This window comes from Rhipicephalus microplus, chromosome X, assembly GCF_043290135.1.
Source record: "Rhipicephalus microplus isolate Deutch F79 chromosome X, USDA_Rmic, whole genome shotgun sequence".
Taxonomy (NCBI): Eukaryota; Metazoa; Arthropoda; class Arachnida; order Ixodida; family Ixodidae; genus Rhipicephalus; species Rhipicephalus microplus.
This window is the reverse complement of record NC_134710.1, coordinates 230,601,942-230,624,384: the sequence shown is the minus strand read 5'-3', so window position 1 is coordinate 230,624,384 and position 22,443 is coordinate 230,601,942. Positions and strand designations below refer to the sequence as shown.

The following is a 22,443-nucleotide window of genomic DNA, read 5'->3' as shown; positions in this document are numbered from 1 at the left end:
AAACAGGCGAAGGTGGACTCGAAGAGGCTCGTAGAGCACATATACTTTGCTTGGACAAGCCCGAGCTTCGGCGAGAGTTCCCTTGGTTGATGTGCATTGAGGCAAGCCCAAACATGTGCGCAACCCTTGAGCTTGGATTCTTTCTAGTTTGCTCGCACAACTGGGCTTCATGCTTGAAAGCACGGGCATGCTGGTATCGTAAGTACCCTACGAATAAAGATAGGTACAGTTGCAGTAGAGCTGCCTCCGAAGGGCCCCATCTTGCTCCGGCCATAACCCGAATAACGTGGACAAAACTCTTGAGCTTTGACTTCAAGGCTGTGACGTGTTTTGACCACGATAGATTCCGGTCGAGGATAACACCCAGGAATTTGTGTTGCGCAACAGCACGAATTTCTGTTCCATTCACAGTTAGTGGGTATCTTGTCATTTGTTTTCGTGTAAATGCAAGCACTGCGCATTTTTCAGTTGACAGTGCGAGACCCTGACGACGTATGTACCTTGCTGTGATGGTCACTGCACGTCGCAGTCGAGCACACAGTTGGGGGCGCGTAGCTCCAGAAGCCCAGATGCAGATGTCGTCCGCATATGTGCTCACCTTCACCGTGTCAGGAAGTTTAGTAGCAAGTCCAATCAAGGTGATGTTAAAAAGTGTCGGACTAAGAACACTCCCTTGGGGAACACCACGGTGAATGTTGTAATGGTTTGTATCTCCATCGCTTGTTGACATATACACGGTACGGTCGCCAAGGTAGCTCACGATCAATGCATATAGTCGTCCGCCGATTTCTAGATCCTCAAGCGCATCAAGGATGGCATAATGTAGGACATTGTCATAGGCGCCTTTAATGTCAAGAAAAACAGCAGCCACTAACCTCCCTAGACATCTTTCCTGTTCAACATCGGAGACCAAGTTGATGACCCCGTCAATGGATGATCGGCCTCTCCTAAAGCCATTCATGAACTCAGGAAAGCGATTATTGCTCTCTAAGAGCCACTCTAATCTCGACAATACCATCCTTTCCATGACTTTGCCAACGCAGCTGCTTAAGGCGATCGGCCGGTAAGATGAAAGCTCATTAGGGCACTTCCCCGTTTAAGCAATGCGATTATGCGGATGCACTTCTACTTATCTGGAACATTTTCCAACTCCCAGGAGGTGTTGTAAGATAACAGGATCTGTCGTGCTTCTGTATCAAGATGGCAAAGTGCAGCGTACGTAATTCCGTCCGGCCCGGGTGCCGATGAGCGTCGGGAAAGTAAAATTGCAGCGTCCAGTTCCTGCGTTGTAAAAGACACTTCGAGGCGTTCGTCGAAACACGGGGGCACAGTGGTGGTAAAAGTTTGGGTTGTGGCACAGTGTGAGCGGTGGAAACGACAAGGCGACAGTAGTTCTTGGCTACCTCTAATTCACTCCGACCCTGATGTAGAGCCACCGCATGAAATGGCCAAATTTGTTGTGGAGAAGATCGTAGACTTCGTACTATCCGCCAGATTTTAGAGAGAGGCTGTCTTGGGTCCAAAGAACCGCAGAACGACCTCCATCGTTGCTTCTCCAGCTTGTCGAGAGGCCGAAGAACGTGTCGTTGAGCTTGACGACAGGAGTTAAAATGTACATAGATGCTGAGAACCTACTCAGAACGTGGCTAAACACGCACTAATGTAGTATGCATTAACCACCAAGTACATAAGCGTGTGCAGCATTCCCCCTTGGGGGAAGGGGGGCGAAGGTTCGTCACTGCACACCCTTCCCCCAATCATGTCAATGTATTTGGGCTGGTTTTAGGCGCGGCCAGGAGGCACGGTACAGTAGCAGGGAGCCGATCATCTACTGGCTAGTTGCGCGCAGCGCTTTGTCTACTTAGCATACACCTGTGCCGAGCCACTTGCGCCTACTCAGCTTCAAACCGTGCACAGATGTGGCGAAAAGCCTGTTGCGTTAACGTGACAATGCGAGATTTCTACAAGCGATGCCCTAGTGCTCCTGGCAGCAGACGGAGGTGCGTTTGGGCGGTCACCTTATGAAAGCGTGTTACGCTTGCCGTCTCCGTGCCCGCGATCCACAATGCTACACTCCACAAAAGCAAACTGCTTTCATTTCGGCAGAGCGGTGCACACTGAACACGGTCCCGCACAACGATTGAGGTGGCAGCGATTGGCGCCTCAGCGCTCTCAGGTAGTCGCCGGTTATTAAAAGCGTGCAGGGGGCTTAAAGCGGCCCTACACCACACACGTAGGTCTTTTTGTCAACGATAAGTCATACTGGCATGTCTTTAGGTAGTCACCACATTGCTTTCTGTCTTTGCGAATGGATACCAGAAAAGGCAACGCCGCAACCACGTGGATGTCGAAATGATTAATCGGCCGATCCCGTACTTTAGCGGTAGAGCAAAAGTACGCAAATGCAGCAGCGCAAATGTACAAGATGGCGACCATCCCGTAATATCCGCTCATGATGCGTGCTGTCAACATAACTTTCGGTTCCAAAACTACCTTGTGGCACAGCAATGGTGCAAATTAGACAAAAAGATGCTTTTGGAGCAGTATGGCACAGCAATTTCCAATTCGAGCAGGTTGCCGCAAGTTTCTCACCACTGGAAGCCTAAAGCACATTGTCATTCCTTCACAGAACCTAGTTACAAAGCCTTTGAATGGGGACTCCTTCAAGGCAGTCAAATTAGCATACAGTATTAACCTCGTTACAACGGACTCGGGTACAACGGACATTCGGATACTACGTACCAATTCGCGGCGTTATGCTGATCTCCCTATCTTTTCCATTAATTGAGCTTCGTTTACAACGGACTCGGGTACAACGGACATTCGGATATAATTGACTAAATTGTGACGCCAGCAAGGTAGTCAGGCCTCCTTTACAGCGGACTTTTCTATCACGGACATCCGAGATTCAATTGTTTCCGATTTCAAGCATCGCTAGGCATAGTTGCGGCATGGGAAAAGCACGCCGGCGATGTCAACACAAGCGGCAGCCATTTCAGGGAGGCCGCGCTTGGCTTAGATTGATCTGGCTGCCGGGGCTGGCTTCGACTTCTGTTACATTTAGCGAGCCATAATTTACAATAATTGCAATGTTGTCAAAATAACATAAAGATAAAAGATAAAAAAAATCTTAGACTCGTAACGGACAATAGTGACCACTTGCATAAAACTGTGGTCAAAGTGAAAAATAAATAGAAAGCATGCGCTTGGCAGCGGCCCCTCTCGGAATAAAAGGTTTAGTGGCGCTTATGCTCGGCCCGGCGCAGGCGCTGCTGGCGCCCTGGCGCCATGTACTTCGCTTCGTTCAATTGGGGCAGTTGGGGCTGTTTGGCCTCATGGTTTGTCATTGTGTATCCTGTTGGCCTCTGTGCATTGCGGACGTGATCGTGGTGTGATGGAACCGATGGAGCTGAACGCATCAGCCAACGCCGTGCGTCACAAAGCGATGAAGCGCAAGCAGATTTCCCTTAAAGACAAGCTGGATATCATCGAGCAAGTTGAGAAGGGAAAGAAGCAGGTGGACGTCGCCATGGCCTACGGCTTGTCGAAGCAGACGGTTAGCACTATCATCAACGCCAAAGAGGCAGTCTTGGCGAAGAAAGTCTCAGGTGACTTGCAACCCAAGAGGTTCCGGCTCCGCGAAGCTTCATATCCTGACGTTGAAGAGGCCCTGCTGATGTGGCTTCGTGACGCCCGTTCGCGAAATATACCCGTTAACAGACTGCTGCTACGAAAACGCGCGGAGCAACTTGCCGTTGTTCTTAACCAAGCACAGTTCCAGTGCAGCGAAGGCTGGCTGAGCAGATTTAAATCTAGGCATGCCATCGCGTTTAAGTGCCTTTCTGGAGAGTCTGCCAGCGTCGACGACACTGTTGTAGCGGACTGGATAGCAGATGTTCTACCTGCACACCTTGAAGGCTACGCACCACGGGATGTATTCAATGCCGATGAAAGCGGCATTTTTTATAAGTTAAAACCAGGCAAGACTTTTTGTTTTGGCAATGACACATGCCACGGCGGCAAGAAATCTAAGGAGCGCATTAGCGTTCTCTTCTGCTGCAATATGGACGGGAGCGAGAAAGAAAAACTCCTGGTGATAGGGAAGTCGAGAAGACCACGGTGCATGCACAATATGCACGTTCCCGTGGACTGGCACTCCAACAAAAGTGCTTGGATGACAAAAGATATTTTTAACAAATGGCTACTCGATTTTGACAGCAAGGTGGTGAAGCAGAAAAGGAATGTGATACTGTTCCCGGACAATTGCTCAAGCCATATGCAGCTTCCTGGGCTTCATGCAACGAAGGTGGCGTACTTTCCACCGAACACAACGTCAAAAGCTCAGCCGATTGACCAAGGTATTGTGCACTCAGTGAAGTCACGGTACCGCTCACGCCTTGCTGAGCGTTTGCTTTTTGACATGCAGCAGAAGCGGGACTCAGTGACCTGAAATTTGCCGTGCAGGTGCTGTCAACTGTATGGGCGCAGATTCAGCCAGGAATCGTAAAGAATTGCTTTAGGAAAGCAGGTTTCCGAGTTGACAGCGACTGCACAGACTGCTTGCCCCAGGAAGACCAACCAGATCCTGGTGTGTGGTCAGTTGTGGAGGAGGCCTTTGGGAGCCAGCAGTTTTCGGATTACGTCACTGCATATGATGACCTGGTCAGCTCAGAGCAGCTGACAGATGAAGAGATCGTAGCCCAAATTCGCCAAGTGCCTAATGCTGAGCAAGCAGAAGAACAAAATGAAGATTGTCACAGAAGAGGTCACAACTTCTCAGGTGTTGGACTACATTCAAGGGCTCAAAAACTATTTTGAACAACAGGCCACGACTTCAGATGAAATGAACACACTTGTCATGATGGAGACACGCATAGTGTCTAAAGCTGTCCGCCACACAGTACAGGCAAAGTTGACTAGCTTCTTTCAAAACATTTAATAAATTCGTTATTTGACTGTGTTGCGACTTTCAATTCTCTCCTGTTATAACAGACTCATTACGTGTTTACGTAAATGTCTGTTGTAACAGCACATGGATTGTACAGACTCCTTTTACAACAGACCAAATCCTCTTCACTATGAAGGTCTGTTGTAACGAGGTTATACTGTGCTACACAGTAAAAGCTTGCCGATTCAACTCTTAACAATTTAGAAAATTAGATACCGGCAACAAGTGGATCGTAGTAGCCACCGACTATTTGACGAAGTACGCCGAAACAAAGGCACTACAAGATAATTCGGACACATTCTCTGCCCATAGCAAGTTTGTGAGTTACTCAGTTCCATCAAACTCTCGTTAACTTGGTTGTATGTGGCAATAAACCGGTTAATTTTTATAATTCTCTGAGTACGCCGACTCTGAAATGCTGCAATGTGCGATGCAAATGGGTGACAATGGCATTCACACTGCCACTCAGTCTACACTGCAATCGTCATCAGCGTGAACGGTACATTAATGCCACAAACAACATTTCTGGTTAATTTTTACTTAGCAGGTTTCAAATGAGTTATGAAAGGGCGGTCTTGAACCACGGTCACATTGTGAACAAAGTTGTTTCATAACACCATTTATGTATTCATGAAGAAACTGGAAGTGTTTGATGTAATAAACATTTGTTTAGTTTTCTTGACACTTTCAAAAATTTAGAATTCGGTTATTTCAGAGATTTCGGTCTAGTCTCGTGAAATATAAATTAATGAGCTTTTACTGTACAGGCATAATTTCAACAGGTTTTATTGCAGTCAAAACATACAGCTTAAGGAATGCAAATATTCAAACTGTCGAATACTTTTCAAATAGTGTTTGCTATTCGAATCAATTCACACTGAAATTTGGCTACTCAAAGTATTCGAATTCTTCTAAAACGAATATACAGTACAACTTTGGTGACATGAATCTCGTGGGGTCACCAAAAATATTCAAATCACCAGAAAATATAATATATTAGCAAGCAAAAAAGGCTACATTTTTATTTATTGTTTCCGATTGCTGCAGCAATTCCATGCCCAGGTCTGAACGATTGCCAGTGAAGCAAGTTTTTAGACTTGAACGACGATACTTGCACTCTCAAATATACCACCTGTGCGTGCGAGTGTAATTAATGATCCAGGTGTTTGACCAGTGACAGCTAGTAACCCTTTCCTAATTTTAGTGTGATTTTCTGCACGACACCAGTGTATTATGGCAAAAGGGACTCAACTCTTTCGTTACCACGCTTATTCAAATCGATCACCTATGAGCAATGCTTTGGATCGAAAGTTTTGGCATATTGTATTTGTTTCTCGTGCACCCAGCACATTCTAGTACTTAGTCCCACCGTTCAACTTTCAGAATCAATATGAATTTGCCTGTTCTGGCAACATAGTGATTTTTGACAACCCTTTGCGAGAATCAATGCACGTGTATTGAGAAAATGCACTTGGCTAGCAAACTTGACAGAAGTGCATGCCCTTTGTGGTTATGCAACAGTAACATTAAAGGTTTGTAATCAAAAGAACCTTTGAAAGTCAAATATCAAATTAAGGTGTCAGATTCGCAATGTGACAGTGTTAAGTAGTAAAAATTGACAAAAATTTATGCCAACTATTCAATAGAGAATTGTTACTAGAAGTCGGAAAAAATTTATTCTACAAAAAGATTATTGTACAGGTTCGCTGCATGTAAAAAGTATGGAGGTGGCCTTCTCAATCAGTTTCCAGTTGCTTTGCTTTCACTTGTATTATATATCAGACAATGCCGCATCTAGTGTCACTATTCGGTCCTATGGCGGCGGCATCACATGTACATGGGTGTGCAGCTGTGCTGCAAAAAACACACATTGTTCAAAACTGTCTAAAAACTGGCTCATAGAAAGGGGGAATGCTGGACAAAATAAGAAAGTTATTTTGACATTTTATTTAAAGAAGAATTATTTACATCACAGGCACCTATCTATATAAAAACACCTATAGGCCTTTATCCCCCCCCCCCTCCAAAAAAATGAAATTTACTGAGAAAAGTGTAAGAGTTCACCTGCGTCTCACAAAAAACAAGTAGTGCTTTATTACATGACACGAGCAATGAAGTAGCACCTCGGCTCCAATTTTCTTTGTCCATGTGAGTAAAAACACACATTGTACGACATTTATTATTTTTTATACTACTCCCAGGTAATTTATCTCCAAAATGTATATTCTGATTTTTCTTTGTTTTGAATATTTTTGCACATATAGTGCTTTTCATCGCATAGTTTAACAGCAAGAAAGAAAAAAAAAACTCGGTTATCACATCTTTATCCACTACAAAATATTTTTGTTGCTCTCCAACATATTTTTTTTTTCGAAAGAGCATTCATTGCATGCTGGATTATTTTTCAAACCAGCAATATCAACCATCCCAAAACATACGGTAACGAAAAAAGTTAAGGAGTGCTTTGCCCGCAATAGATGAAGAATTGAAAATTTTAGGACTGCCGTCTATTATTATTTTGTAATTGTGGTGATGTTAGGGATGTTCTTCGGGAGATTTACTACTGTGTATGCATCAAATAGTTGAAAGGTGTGAGAGTCATCAGCAATTGCGCATGTTGAAGTTGCGTAGCCTAGCTCCTTCACAGAGACCCTCCACATACTCTTTTCGTGCTTGTCCCCCTTTCATAGGACATCATAGGACATGTGTGGGATGAAGGTTAATTTTGTGTCTAATATTAGTCCAAGAAACTTGTGCTCGGTCTTCACTGACAGAGGTTGACTGTGCAGGTCAATGTCGGGGGCGAGGATGGAGGCCCCTCTTTTGGCAGAACAAGACGCAAGTGCTCTTTTGCGCGTTGAGTATAAAACCATTCTCATCTGCTCATTGAAATACCTTTTTCAGCCCTAGTTGAACTTGACGTTGGCACATGGAGATGTACGATTTGCAACCAATCTGTACATCATTGACATACATGCTGTTAAAAATATTACGTGGGAGAGACAGGTGCAAGGAATTCATTTTAACTATAAAAAGCGTGTAGCTCAATACACCTCCTTGTGGCACTCCTGTTTCTTGGACAAATATTCGAAATAAAACAGTGCCAACTCGGACACTGAATGTCCAGTTGGACAGGTAGCTTTCTATGATTGTTAGCATTCTACCCTGCACACCTAAATGTGACAGGTCTCGCAATATGCCCAAGTGCCATGTAGTGTCATATGCCTTTTCCATATCAAGAAACACAGAAAGAAAAAATTGCTTATGAACAAAAGTGTCGCGAATTTGTGCCTCGATACGGACAAGGTGGTCAGTAGTAGACTTAGCCTCTCAAAACCCGCACTGGCATAGGTCAAGCAGGTCATTAGTTTCAAGGAAGTGCATCAGGCGCCTGTTAATCATTTTCTCAAAGACCTCGCAAAGACAGTTGGTTAACACTTTTGGCCGGTAGCTAGAAACTGAGGACGGGTCCTTGCCTTGTTTTAGAATTGGGATAACGATAGCTTACTTCCAGGCTGAGGGTAGCTCGCCGGAAGACCATGTCGCATTATACAGGGAGAGGAGAGCTTTCTGGGTTTCAGTGGGCAGGTGTTTTAACATTTCATATGCCACACGGCCTGGGGTAGATTTATTGCAGGAGGTAAGTGAGGCTTGTAGCTCAGCCAAACGGAAAGGTTCATTGTATGCCTCGTGTGTTGTGGGTTTGCGCTCTAATCGCCGTTTTCCTATTCTGGTTTTCTATAGTCTGAACGCTTTACTAAAGTGCGATGAGCTGGAGACCTGTTCGAAGTGCGCTCCGACATTGTTAGCCTGGTCTTCCAAACTCTCCCTCTGTGTGTTTACTAAAGGAAGTGAATGTGCTTGTCATCCTGCCACCTTACCAACCATATTCCAGACTCTCGTCTAAACTGTATATGAATTAATGCCCGATAAGAATTTATGCCAACTTTCTCTTCTCGCCTGTCAGCACATCCTCCTTCCTTGCGATTTGACATTCTTAAAGTTTACAAGATTCTCTGTTGTAGGCAAGTCTCTAAGCAACTTCCATGCCTTTTGTTTTTTACGCGCATCACAGCACTCATTATTCTACCACGGGACTTGTCGTTTGCCCAACGGTCCACATGTTTGTGGAATACATTTCGTTGCTGCATCAACCAAGAAAGCTGTAAAATAGCACACAGCGTCTTCTATGCTTAACGCCCCCATGTCAGTCCCAAGTTAAAAGAGTGATTTTTTTAAACTGTTCCCAATTGGCTTTGTCGGTGAGCCATTTGGGAACCTGGGCAGAACATGTATTTATTATTGATGTGCTGATAACAATAGGAAAGTGGTCACTACTGTATGTCTTATTAATGGCTTCCATTTAAGTAGAAGCAGGAGTGATAGAGATGTCATGCCGAGGTCTATTGTTGAGTATGTATTGTTAGCGATGTTGTAATGTGTTGGTTCTTTTCGATTCAGGAGGCATGCACCGGAAGAAAAAAAGGAACTGTTCAATCAGGCGACCTTGTGCATCGCAGCGAGAGTCACCCCAGAGGCCACCATGCGCAAGTCCCCAACGACAAGGTAGGGTTCTGGAAGTTCGTCTATGAGGGACTGGAATTCATGCTTTACAAGACAGTGTTGTGGAGGTATGTAGAGAGTGCAGATAGTGTCGAGCTTACTAAAAGAACCGCTCGAACAGCCACCGCCTAAGGGATGTTTGTAGTGGTAGGTGTGTGCATGCAATCACTTGATTGACTATAATGGCAACACCGCCGGATGACACAATGGCATCATTCCGGTCCTTCCGCAAAAGAAGGCAATGACATAAAAGTAGTTGGTGTGTTTAGGTTTTAGGTGTGTCTCTTGTACACACAGCACTTTAGGTGTATGTTTATGTAAAAATTCCTGGATATTGTCAAGGTTTCTCAGCAGTCCTCTGACGTTACACTGTAGTATTCATGTCATTTTAATGTGTTGTGCTGTGTGTACAAATGTGTTGCGTTAGGTTACAGGGCCTTACAGGGCCTTTTCGGGGCACTGTAATTTGGGGTTTTTCTTTCTTGGCGCCCTCCAAAGAGTTGAGCCTCTCCTTCGGCGTCTGAGGAGCCGGAGGAGTGGGTCTTGTATCCATCACCTCTTGTGAGGTGATGGATAGTGCCTGCTCGACAGGCATGTTCACAGAACTTTCGGACCTAACAGCGCTTGCAGTGGTCCGAGGTCCAGCAGACACCGGGGTCTGCCGACCCCGTTTCTCAAATAGTGGAGCAGTACAGGCTGCTCCAGCCGGGGACACTGGTGGCACTACGGCGGCCACACACTGTGTGACATTTGCGGGTGCAGAAAAGTGTGGCGCGGCACCCCGGCAGGTCAAAACGGTGAAGGAAGGAAAAGACTGGTTGTGTAGTGCGAACCATTGAGTTGTTTCTTGAAGTGACAGATTAAATTTGACCTCAACCCTTTCGGCCATGGCGGTGTCAATTGACACCACCGCACAAATTTTCCCCTAGTCTCTCGGAAACGTAACCAATACTGCTCATTCTTGGGGGCATAGTACTTCAATGATCCCCACTGCAATCGACACCAATAATGCGGCACGTTTGTGGAGGTAGCAGCCACAAAGAAGAAGAAGCGTGACCGAGGTATTCCGTGAAGCCGAAGCGCGGAAGTTGAGGCGGGTAAGCGCCATTTTCGGGACGACGTACCGAAGCCGTTTCAGTGAGTATTAGGCTGAAAAGTAAGACGTTGGTTTCCATTTTGTATGCACCATTGATTAGCAGAAAAAAATAAGCCACTTTTTTCATTTTCCAATCACAGGGCCCTAATTACCTAATTTGATGCCACATTAATTAATCCGAACATGCTTGTATCATCAGTGGCTCAATTTTTTTGTTTGTGGTCTTCTGAGGTCCTAACTACGAGAAAAACACGCACTAAAGTGTATCTGACCAAAATAAAAAATCCAGGGCTGAAAGGATTAAGTTTTACTATTTGTTTCTCTTTTTCATGTGGGGCATGATCGTGAATAGGCAGCGTAATTTCCTCCACAGTTGGAACAACGAGTTGTTTCTGAGGTGCAGTTGCCAGATATGTGTTGCATGGATGCACACTTTGCGCAAGTGGCACGCCCTCTGCAACTCCGCAACCCATGCTCGAAACGTTAACACTTGAAACATCGACAAGGATTGGGAATGTATGGTCTTACACGAAGCTTACAATAGCCGGTTTCAATCGATTCTGGTAGGTCACTGGTACCGAATGTAATTATTACGTGTTTTGTAGGGGTCTGTTTGTTGTTGCGCTTTATTGTGATTCGTTGAACTTTGACCACGTTCTGGTCCTGCCAACCTTCGAGCAGTTCACTTTCAGAAAATTCAGTGAGATCGTCGGAAATCATGCCATGGACAGTGTTCATTGACTTGTGCGGGCCCACTGAAACAGGGGTTTTCCCAAACGCTACAAGTTTAGACAGCTTATCATACTGATCTTTGTCGCGAACCTCCAGAAGAAAATCTCCACTTCCCATCTTTGTCACTTTATAACATGGGCCTATTGCTTCTGTGAGAGATTTGGACACGAAAGGTGAAATGGCTCGGACTGTCTTCTTTTCGTTTTGACTGTGGATAACGTGGTATTTTGGGAAGGTTGGCTTTGGTGTGTTGAGCATGAATGTGTCTTCGATGCGCCACCTTTTCAGGGAGCGATCAGGAGGGGGGAGGCGTGTTATTTGTCATAAAAAACTATAAAGTTCGGCGGTGATGGTGGCCACCCACCACCGAGCCCAACAAGGGGACGCTACAAGGTTGAATAGTGAACACTTGGAGACGCCAGCCATGCATCGCCGCTATAACCTGCTATAATTACCAGAGGTTGGATACCTACACCAGGTTAACCCTCGTTGCCAGTAAATTCGGAAGTAACCAGAAAAAGAGAAGATGACAGGACAGATAAATAAGTGTGAGAGAGAGACGAAGATGTAGTGAGAGAGAGACGAAGATGTAGTGAGAGAGAGACGAAGATGTAGTGAGAGAGAGAGATAGGAAAAGGCGACTGCTGATTGTTGCTGATTGGGTCAGCCCAGGGTTGCCGTTTATGTGAAGCCGGGGCCAAAGGTGTGTGTTGTCTTTGCTGGGGGGCCTTAAAGGTCCAAGCAACCAGCGTCAGCTCAACCCTCAGGATCCCCTTTTCCCAGGACACGACAAAGCCACGCACGGCTAGGCGTGGGAGGGAGTTGAAACACCCCCGTTTGCTCGGGTCCGTGGTGTCGCTACACATCAAACGTCTGCATAAGCAGAAGCCCCTGTCAGGCACACGCATTTGTAAACAGAGTATGATGACAACAGCAAAAAAACGCACCGTCGATGCCACGGAACCATCCTGTGATATAAACTTTGTTCATACATCTCTAAATCTGTGAAACATTACGTTATCTCGGCTTGCCGTGATACCAAATATCACAATACCGGAGCCACTACGCAACAGCTATCAGAACAATTGCATTTCAATGTTACAGTGTGCAAAAAGTTGTTTGGTTGATGGCCATGTCTTGAATTACATTTTAACTCTTTTGTTACCATACCAAAATGGTCATTTTTTATGTCTCTCGAAGATAGCTTTTGCCAGTTTGAAAAAAAAATCCAGCAATATTGCAGCACACCGAATTTTGCACAATGTGGGGTCTCGAAGAGGCGAGTGCCAGCTCTTGAAGTGAACGGACACAGCAGACACGGACGGACCGAACCAAAACAACACACATTTATTTAACTAATTTTAGATTGACGATCTCATCAGCCGAAGCATTATAAATAAATTGTGATCAACATGCTAACCAAAATTACACAACACTCCACAATATAATAAAAACAAGAACACACACAAGGCAACTTTTGCCAATGCTTGACCTACCACGAGGGCCCCCAGTGCGCAACCAGCAGTGCCGCGCACCGAGGACCCACTGCCAGAGACAACCGTTGGCGCCAACCACCATCCGCTAAAAAGAAACCCACTCATCTCACCCATTCCGCCAACAAGGCTTGCCACTAGGCGTCACCGCTGGCTCTACCATTCTAACCATGATGATGATGGTGATAAAACGCTCGCGAGCACATCATCACCTACCACTGATAATTGTGACCCCTGAATGTGCTTTCTGCACGAGACACGTGCACCACGAGCCGCAAACGACTTTACAGGTGGTGTTAGCACTCCTTACATTAATGAAATGCTTTTTCAGAAAAACACGTTGTAGAGCAACAAATATTTTGGAATGTATAAAAACGTGAAAAATGCGTAATTTTTTATTGCCAGCTGATAAATAGTTAATAGGAAAGCACTATATATTCTAACACATTCAAAACAAAGAAAATTCAAAATATATATTTTTGAAGATAAATTACATGGGAGTAGTATAGAAAATGAATAAATGTCATACAAAATGTTTTTACTCACAGAGACAAAGAAAATTGGAGCCGAGGTGCTGCTTCATTGCTCGTGCCGTGTGGTGAAGCATTGCTTGGTTTTTCATAAGACACAAGTGAACTGGCATACCTTTCTCAGCTTTTTTTTTTCTATGAAAAACCTTTTTTTTCTATGAAAGACTTTTCTTCTATGAAATATAGATGAATACCCGTGATGTGAATAGCACCTCAATAAACCATGTCTAATGAACTTCGCTTTTTCGTCTAGCATAACCTGCTTCCATGAGCCACTTCACTTCGCATAAGTTGGCATTCCTATTTTTGCATGCAAGCATGTTTCTTATCATTTTGCACGTTGTATTTAAAAAAAAAAAAAGAATGAAATAGCATGTGCCAAAACGTTTTGCGCTGCTCCGTATCAGGGCTAAGATGTGCTCCAGTGACCTCCTTGTTGTTGGAAGCAGCTCTGCATCCGGTGCCAGCACACTGCGCCCCAGCGAAGTGTGGACCTCACACGTAATCAGAGTAGCTATAAGATTGTGCACAAGGTCAGGAAGCACGCACTTGCGGCGGAGAAGACAACCTGAGGCCATAAACAAAACAAACTCATGAACAGCTTCGGATGTCTCAGGCTGACGCAAAACATCGTCGCCACAAAACTTGAAGCTGGGTTTCTGTCATTCACGGACTCTAAGCTCGTTCTCACTCAAATCTGGTGCAGTTGCATGACAGTTTCGAGCGGCACGTGTTTTTACAGCGCAGGTGCGCATGTTATGACGCCATAGGAGCAACTAATGACACTAGATGTGGCCCTGTGTCTGATAAAATGATGCAAGTGAAACCAAAGTTACTGGAAACTGGCTGAAAAGGCCACCTGTACATTTTATGCATGTGGCATACCTTTGAAAACTTTGAAAATAAATTTTTTTTAGTAAAATAAGTTTTCCCCGACTAAGCAACAGCTCTATTGAATCGCTGGCATACATTTCTTGCAATTATTACAGCTCAACACTGTTAGATTGCTGGCATCTTAATTTGATATTTGACTTGCAAAGGTTATTTGATTACAGCACTTTGCTTTACTGTACCACCATATGGGGCACGGACTACTGTCAAGTTCGCCAACGAAGTGCATTTTCCCTATAACACATGCACATTGATTCGCATGATGGTCTATCAAAAATAACCATGTTGCCAAAACGGGCACATTCAAATTGATTCTGAAAGTGGCTGGGCTAACTACTAGAAACTGCTGGGTGCACAAGAAACAGGTTCAACATGCCAATATTGACAATCCAAAGCGCCGATCACTAGTGATCGATTTGAATAGGCACGTTAACAAAAGAATTAACACAAAAATATTACACGAAAGGTTTTCAAAAGTGCGCACTAAACCGCCATCTGCAAAAGCAGTGTGAGAAAGACATGTGACGTCTCCCATACGCCTGCATCAACAAGTGCCGCAGAGAATACTCGCAGCGGTGGAGTAGGGGAGGGAAATACACGTAGCAGATAAATTCCAGACTCAAAGTATGTGTGCCCATGTTTGCCGAATCAGTTGGCAGTCGAATTCTGTGGGGACAGTGCTGCAGGGTGTTGCAATACTGCCACCACACATATTACAACACGTAGCTGCAGTAAGCTGTAGATGCTGAAATTTTAGTCTTAGCACTGCATGATCCGATGATTCTGAAGCTGTGATTTAGAGTACCTCAATGAGGTAATATGAGAAGGGTAGTGTTCTTGACATCGCATAAGTTGTACTAAATCATAGAAAAAAAAAAGCAATCTGGCCTTTGCATTAAACCTTTGTAACGAAACTCGGATAAGTCGAATTGCAGCACCCTTCCATAACACCTACCTAGAGGGAGGACACACTATCGTGTTCCCACATTGTAAGAATATGCTCAGATCCTCTTGAAACTTTTTCTGTAGTTTCATTTGAAGTGTTAAAAAAATAGCCAAACCTCACTAATACGTACACACTTTATACATACCAACAGTTAAAAACGTGGTTGCAACATATTGCCAACAGAGTCTCGCCTCACTGAGATTAATGCATTAGCAGACTGTTGAAGCGTGGTGGTTAGTCATATGCCTATCGGTTCGTGCATGCCAACTCGTGTCTTTCGTGTCCTTCTCGTCTCTGTGTCGTCGTTTTGTTCTCGCGCTATAACTATCGTCATGCCATACCAACTCGCCCAAGCTGCCACACTGCCAACTGCACATCACGACAGCCTTTTGCACCATATAAGTTTACGGTCCCGCTGAACTTCCAGATGCCACAATGTGCTCCAAACGGTTTTCAGTTATTTTGATAAGTGCAGAGGGTGGCCGATCAATTGTTCCGACTTTGGCCCCATTGCGGCAATGCCCTTGCAGGTAATCGTAGAGAAAAAATGAAGGCAAAGTTATGACCACCAATAGACATGCCGATATGACTGATCACTGGTGAAAAAAGGCCTCATCTCAGTAACTATCCCTCGCTATCTATTAAGGCAAGAGTGTGATGTATGCCACTTTAAGCCTACGGCCCGATCATACTAGGCTACTACCTGAACGTGCTGGGGCAGCGATCGCTGCCATCTTGTTGTCCAGGACCATGTTCAAGCATGAACAGCTTTGCAGAAAGACACGTAAGCAGCTCAGGGTCACAGAGTTTAGCGTAATGGATCACGGGCACCAAGAAACCTTGCTGTATTGATGCTAACACGTGCGCGGTACAGCAAGCGCAGCACTGCTATAACCATACTTCATGCTTTAATTAACTCTTTCATTACCGTGCGAAAATGGCTATTTTTCATGTGCTCAGGAAGATAGCTTTTGCCAATTTGAAAAGAACTTCAGAATACATTGCAGCATACTCAATTTTGCACAAAAAAATGCTCTTTCAAAAAATAAAATGATGTAGAGCAACAAAAATAATTTGTAATGAATAAAAATGTGAAAAGTGTGTAATTTTTGGTTGCCAGCTGCTAAACAGTGCAAATGAAAACAATATGCAAAAATATTCAGAATATACATTTTTAAGATAAATGACCCAGGATCAGTATAAAAAAATAATAAATGCTGTACAAATTGTTCTTATTCAGAAAATTAAAACTGAGGTCCTGCTTCACTGCTCATGTTGCGCGGTGAAGCACTGCTTGGTTTTTCGCGAGACACAAGTGAACCCGTTTACTTTTCTCAGTAAATTTTAGTTTTTGGAGGGATAAGAGCCCGCTGGTGTTCTTATATAAATGAATGCCTGTAATGTAAATAATCTCGGTAAATTCAAATGTACAATTACCTTCGCTATATCGTCCTGCGTAGCCTATTTTCACGAGCCACCTCAATCTGCATAGGTTGGCATTCCAATATATGCATCCAAGCATATGTCCTTGCATTTTCGCACTTTGCATCGAAAAAACAATATCGTGTGCAGTTCTAAAACCTTTTGCGATGCTTCTTAGTCTGGGCCAACATGCGCTTCCGTGGCCTTTTCGTGAGAAGCTCTGCAGCCGGCTCCACCACACCGCGCCTCAGCGACATGTGGACCTTGCACGTAACCAGGGTAGCTATACACTCCAATTGGGACCTGTAAAGGGCGCTTTGAAAGCAGCGGGCAGCGCCACTTGTGGCGAGGCAGATGTGCAACGATGAGAATCTTACAGCACACAGCAGCTCCTCATTGCTTTGACAGCTATGGTGGCAAAAACGCCCATGGCCGGTGCGTTGGTTCTTAGAGCAGGATTTTAAGATATCTTAGGGAGACATTCTTCCGCAAGGCCCCTATGAATAAATAAACAAACCTGCACGAAAGCCGCCACGTTTTCCCTGTTAGTAAGCATCTCCCGTCCTCAGTAGTGACTGCATAAGCGTGCGTCAAGTGTGTGCAAAGCAAGATGCTTACGTCATAACTATCGCGCTAAGCTATCATCTTCTCACACTTGGAATACTATTGGTGTATGCCCACTACCCGTGTATTTGCATAATACTCAGAGCATGTAGAAATATCGATGGCTCCACAGCCACTCGCCGGGGAAATCATGGTGAGTGCCCAGTGGCATGCTTGTCAGTTGCGGCTTCGTGCCTTGGCGATTTTCAGTCACAGAGTCTCGTGAATTGTTTTGCTTCAAATTGTCACAGCATCATCCTCGCTCACCATGATCAGTCTTTACAACACCCCTCGCACAGCTATGGTAAGAACTTGAGGTGCGGGCGAGAAAGAGAATGTGGAACAATTTCGGCCAGAGAAGATGCCGCAGTGCCATTTCGTCTTTCTCTTCACCTTGTGAAGCAGCGATCACTTCGTTCATGGTCATTTCAGCCACTGCGACGTCCCTCTCATTCACTACAACCTCTTGCGTTGTTAATGTTGCTTTCCAAAACGCACATATCTCGCTACAAGACCGGCAAAGCTTCGTTTTTCACCCTGTAGTTCTGCTACTCGTCCCCATGCATCATTTCTTCCTAACATGCACATTGTTTAATAATAATAATAAAAAAAAAAAGACTTCTGAATGAACCAATCCGAAGGATGGGACTCAATTTATCACTTCCAGGGGTTCTTTTCTTTGGAGCTACAGCCTTAGTTTAAGCCCAAGGAGCGTTTGCGATGACGAATACAATTTATTACGCCAGACGAAACCAAGTGAATGCTAAGGTTATCTAAATTAGGCTTATTCTTCAACAATGTTAAAGTTGTTTTTTCCATGAATTAAGCCAATTACCGTATTTACTCGCGTAATGAACATACTTTTTTTATTAAAAAATCTGAGCAAAGTTGGGGGGTGCATTTATTACGTGGGGTGAATTGTATGAAAACTTTTTTGGGAGGAGCAAAAAATGCGGTAATGCAAAAAAAAAGTTAGGTCCTCAGCCTTCGCAATTGACATACGCGTACACTGGTTCGAAACAGCTTCTTTGTTGCACTTTCGTCATCTTCGGTGGTTGACGGCACTATCTTCTGCAAGCTGTTCCCGGGCCACCCGCGCACGCCATAAAAGCGTTTTGCAGCTATCTTTTCTCGCAATCGTTTAAGCGCAACAGTGGTATTTGCTGTGATCTCGAGGGGTGCCCAAAAGCGTGTGCTACGATGCTACAACCCACTTAGCAACTTGGCAGCAACCTCGCACGACGACCATGACAACGCCGTTAACAATGTAGCAAGTAACCAGCATTGCAGCAAGCTACCCCCGAAGCATCAAAACAAACGGTCAATAACAAAATTAACAACAAAATATGGCTGCCGCCTCGCTTCTACATGAGAAGTTCTTCTACGCATGGACAACAAGCGAAACGAGAATTGGGGGTGCTACCAAGTTGCGTAAATTGTCACGATCTCTTCTGGACAAGCTATTTTTATCTATTTTTCCAGAAACCTGCGATGCAATAATGACTAATGACCTTTTGCGACAGCAACTCCTGTTGTCGTCGCTCAAAAATCACATGCACATGGTTGGACTTCATATTCGCAGGAGGTGACAGTCGATCGGTTGGTGCGGGCAGTTACGTTACCTCTGCTCGCTGTGTGCTTACCAGCCGACTTGCACCGTTCGTAAACCCCGCTGTGGCGCACAGAGAAGACAGGAGACATACAGAGCACAGATAGAAAGAAAAACAAAACGGAACACGGCAACGGCAGAGGGTGAGAGGGGAAGCGAGCCAAGGTGACCGAGGGGGGTTGGCAAAATAACAAAAAATGGAAACGATCGAACGGGTGAGGAGGTGCCAGGTATTGGTTAGCGGTACTGCAGCAGATGAATGTAGGGGGTGCGTTTATAACGTGGGGGAGCAAAAAATCCAAATTTTGATTACTGAAGCTGAAGGTGTGTTTATTATGTGAGTGCATTCGCTACACGAGTAAATGCGGTACTTGTTACAAAAACGATCTTTTGCAAAACATTTCAAGATTATAACAAATTTCTTTATGTAACAAGGCACTACCAATTTAATACACGATCCCAGGAGGTGGGTTGCGCTAGTTTATTAAGGGTCAACAAACCCATCAAAGTCTTAGCTCGATCCTACCGTGTTCGCATAGCGCTGCTGGGAAGCTAGTTGCATTTACGGTAATATCCTACTTGAGTCAGTTCGCCCCTTAACTGATAGTCCTGTCAACCCAGAAAAGCACTAATTGACCTCGCATTGCATTTCCCGAAACTGCGAAGAGTAGACAGTGAGATAATTATTAAGGTCCATTAAAGCATTCGATCAGCCATGAGCTGATTAACTTTTTCTCACCAGCCCTATGGCAGCAAGAACATCACGTAATATCACTGCATCTGCAGAGGTGGTGTCCGAGATCAATTCAAGCATTCAGCAGCAGAACGACAGACGAAAAAGGAACCAAACACCCTTTACAACATCTCACAACTGTTCTCCACTTATTTTGCTACCCAATAAAGCAGAGACGAGTTGAGAAACTGTACCATGTCATTTCTGCAGGACATAACGTGTACCTTTCTGTGCAATCGACTCTGCAGCAGTTCATGATTTTAATTAACTACTAGCTGGCGGGCGTTGGAAGAGCGTTTGGTTCTGCTCGAGCTCTAAATGTCTGCTCTGACGGCCGCAGGGCGGCGCGCCGGTCACCATGCATGGAGTGTGGAAGACTGTTTACCAATGTCAGCAGCTACGCACTAGCAGTGGAAGAAACAACTTGACGGCGTAAACAAAACAAACCCATGAACGACTGCAGATGTCTCAGGCTGATAAAAAACATCGTCGCCATAAAACCTGAAGCTGAGGTGCTGTCATCCTCAGCCTCTGAGCTTATCCTCATTCAATTCAGGTGTGGTTAAGACAGCTTCAATCAGCGCAAGTTCTTTTGCAGCACAGGTGCGCACCCATGTGCCCGTAATGACGACACCATAAAGCGACACTAGATGGGTCCGTGCATTTGATATAACGATACAAACGAAACTAAAGTTGCTGGAAACTGGCTGAGAAGGCCACCTCCATAATTTATGCATGCAGCAGACCTATGGAATTACCTTTTTGTAGAATAAATTTTCCCTACCTCCTAATAACATCTCTCTACTGAATAGCTGGCATAAACTTCTGGTAATTATTACTGCTGAGCACCACTAGATTGCGAAGCTGACCTCTTAATTTGATAGTTGACTTGCAAAGGTTTTTTTTTTTTTTTATTTTACCTTATCACAGAACTCTGATGTTGCAGTAGCACAACCATGAAGGGCACCCACTTCTGTCAAGTTCATCAGCCAAGTGTATTTTCCCAACAACTAATCCACATTGGTTCACACCAAGGTCTGTCAAAAATAACTATGCTGCCAAATCAAGCAAATTCAAGTTGATTTTGAAAGTTGAGTGGCTGGACTAACTACTAGAAAATGCTGCGTGCACGAGAAGCAAATTCAACATGCTAAAATCAACGATCTAAAGCACTGATCACCTGTGATAGATTTGAATAGGTGTGGTAACGAAAGAGTCAAGCAACAGCCCGAATGCACCTCCGCCCGCTGCCAGGACTGCAAGCGCATCGTAGAGTGCACATACAGGTTACTCGCTGCATCTGTGCACTGTCTGAAGCGGAGTGGGGTTACGTCAAAGCAAGCTGATCAGCAGTCACTGCGTGCACCGTAACTAGCCAGCAGTCGACTGGCTCTCTAGATTGTATCATCGCAAGTAAAAAAAAACTGCTAAATTTCGCTTTGAAGCAAACTGCGGAACAAATGTATCGTGGAAAGCCAATTATGACCATTCTGTCGCCATACCACGCTGCGCTTCCTGCATTTCTGACTTTGCAGTAGTTACAAAATTAACTTGGCGTTGCACCGCGTCGTATAGGATAGTTGTGTGAGATTGATTGATATGTGGGGTTTAGCGTCCCAAAACACCCATATGATCATGAGAGACGCCATAGTGGAGGGCTCTGGAAATTTCGACCACCTGGGATTCTTTAACGTGCACGCAAATCTGAGCACACGGGCCTACGACATTTCTGCCTGAGCACACGGGCCTGAGCACACGGGCCTACAACAAATGCAGCTGCCGCAGCCAGGCTTCGATCCCGTGACCTGCGGGTCAGCAGCCGAGTACCTTAGCCACTAGATCACCGCGGCGGGGCAGTTGTGCGAGAGTGACAGAATTTTTCCTGCGCTTTGGCAGAAAGAAATGGCTTTGTGGTGGGCACTTCAGGCAATATTTGCTGTGGCACTGTACTATCGGCATCAAATGAAATGCAAACAGCGGAGAGCGTGGAAGCCTTATCAATGGCATAGTGGGTGTCGTCCACCAGTCATTGACACAGACAGGCCCGCACATCCGGTGTGGCAGCACTGCACGATCCCTCTATAGTGCAATATTTCTGCTTGTGTTCCAAGTATGGTATTTGAAAGGAACAAAATTTTTAAAAAAATACAGAGGTTAAGCTACTGCAGCCGCAGGCGAGTATTGTAGCACGGTTCGTCATCACGGAATGCCTGGCGAATTCTATTTATAGTAGAAAAAGGTCAGTTCATAATGCTGGCAATTTTACGCTGCTTCACTTCGTGCCGATAAAGCGAAACAATTTGCACGCTCTCTTCCGAAGAAACACTTAGGATTTCCAGTTAAAATGTAGCCTCTTCGGGTCTTTCTCTAAAAGAAGGGTGTAGGTGAAGCAGCGCTGGCGAACGAGATACGGCAATTGTTTGAAAATAAACCGCAAACCGATTATAGTTCTCTTTTTGTTTAACGTCCCAAGACACCGACTGCACTGCGACGCTGCAGTAAAAGCAAGGAATTGCGAGTGATACGATCAAAAGTGCTCGGCACGCCCACGATTTCCACCATTGTCACCATATGAAAACTAGAGCAGAAACGAAGATAATGCACTCTAGGTGGATCGCGCAGTGCTCCCAAACCGGATGTGCACGCCTTTCAATGATGATGGCTGGACGACCCACACAATACTGTTTCTAATGCTTGAAACATGCGCTCCGCTGTTCGTCTTTCATTTGACGCCCATAGTATTTATTCCATTGTTGGCCATGATGAAGCATGTCAGGAGATGCTAATTTTTAGCTGGTGCTTAATGAGTGGTACGTTTAATGCATAGTTAATGACATGTTCCCATCAGGTACATATTGACGAGGTTTCGCGGCATTC

General features: G+C 44.9%; 2 protein-coding genes across 5 annotated transcripts in view; one reads left to right on the top strand and one right to left on the bottom strand.

Annotated features, from left to right (window-relative positions):
* Nucleotides 1-22,443, bottom strand: part of LOC119187843 (large proline-rich protein BAG6) — a 233,953-nt gene that overhangs the window by 79,224 nt on the left and 132,286 nt on the right. The gene's annotated exons all lie outside the window — the stretch shown is intronic.
* Nucleotides 1-22,443, top strand: part of LOC142776012 (uncharacterized) — a 111,852-nt gene that overhangs the window by 5,740 nt on the left and 83,669 nt on the right. Inside the window, exon 2 of the mRNA XM_075878769.1 lies at nucleotides 9,410-9,514. Coding sequence (XP_075734884.1) covers nucleotides 9,410-9,514 — 105 coding nt within the window. The remainder of the gene's footprint in view (nucleotides 1-9,409; nucleotides 9,515-22,443) is intronic.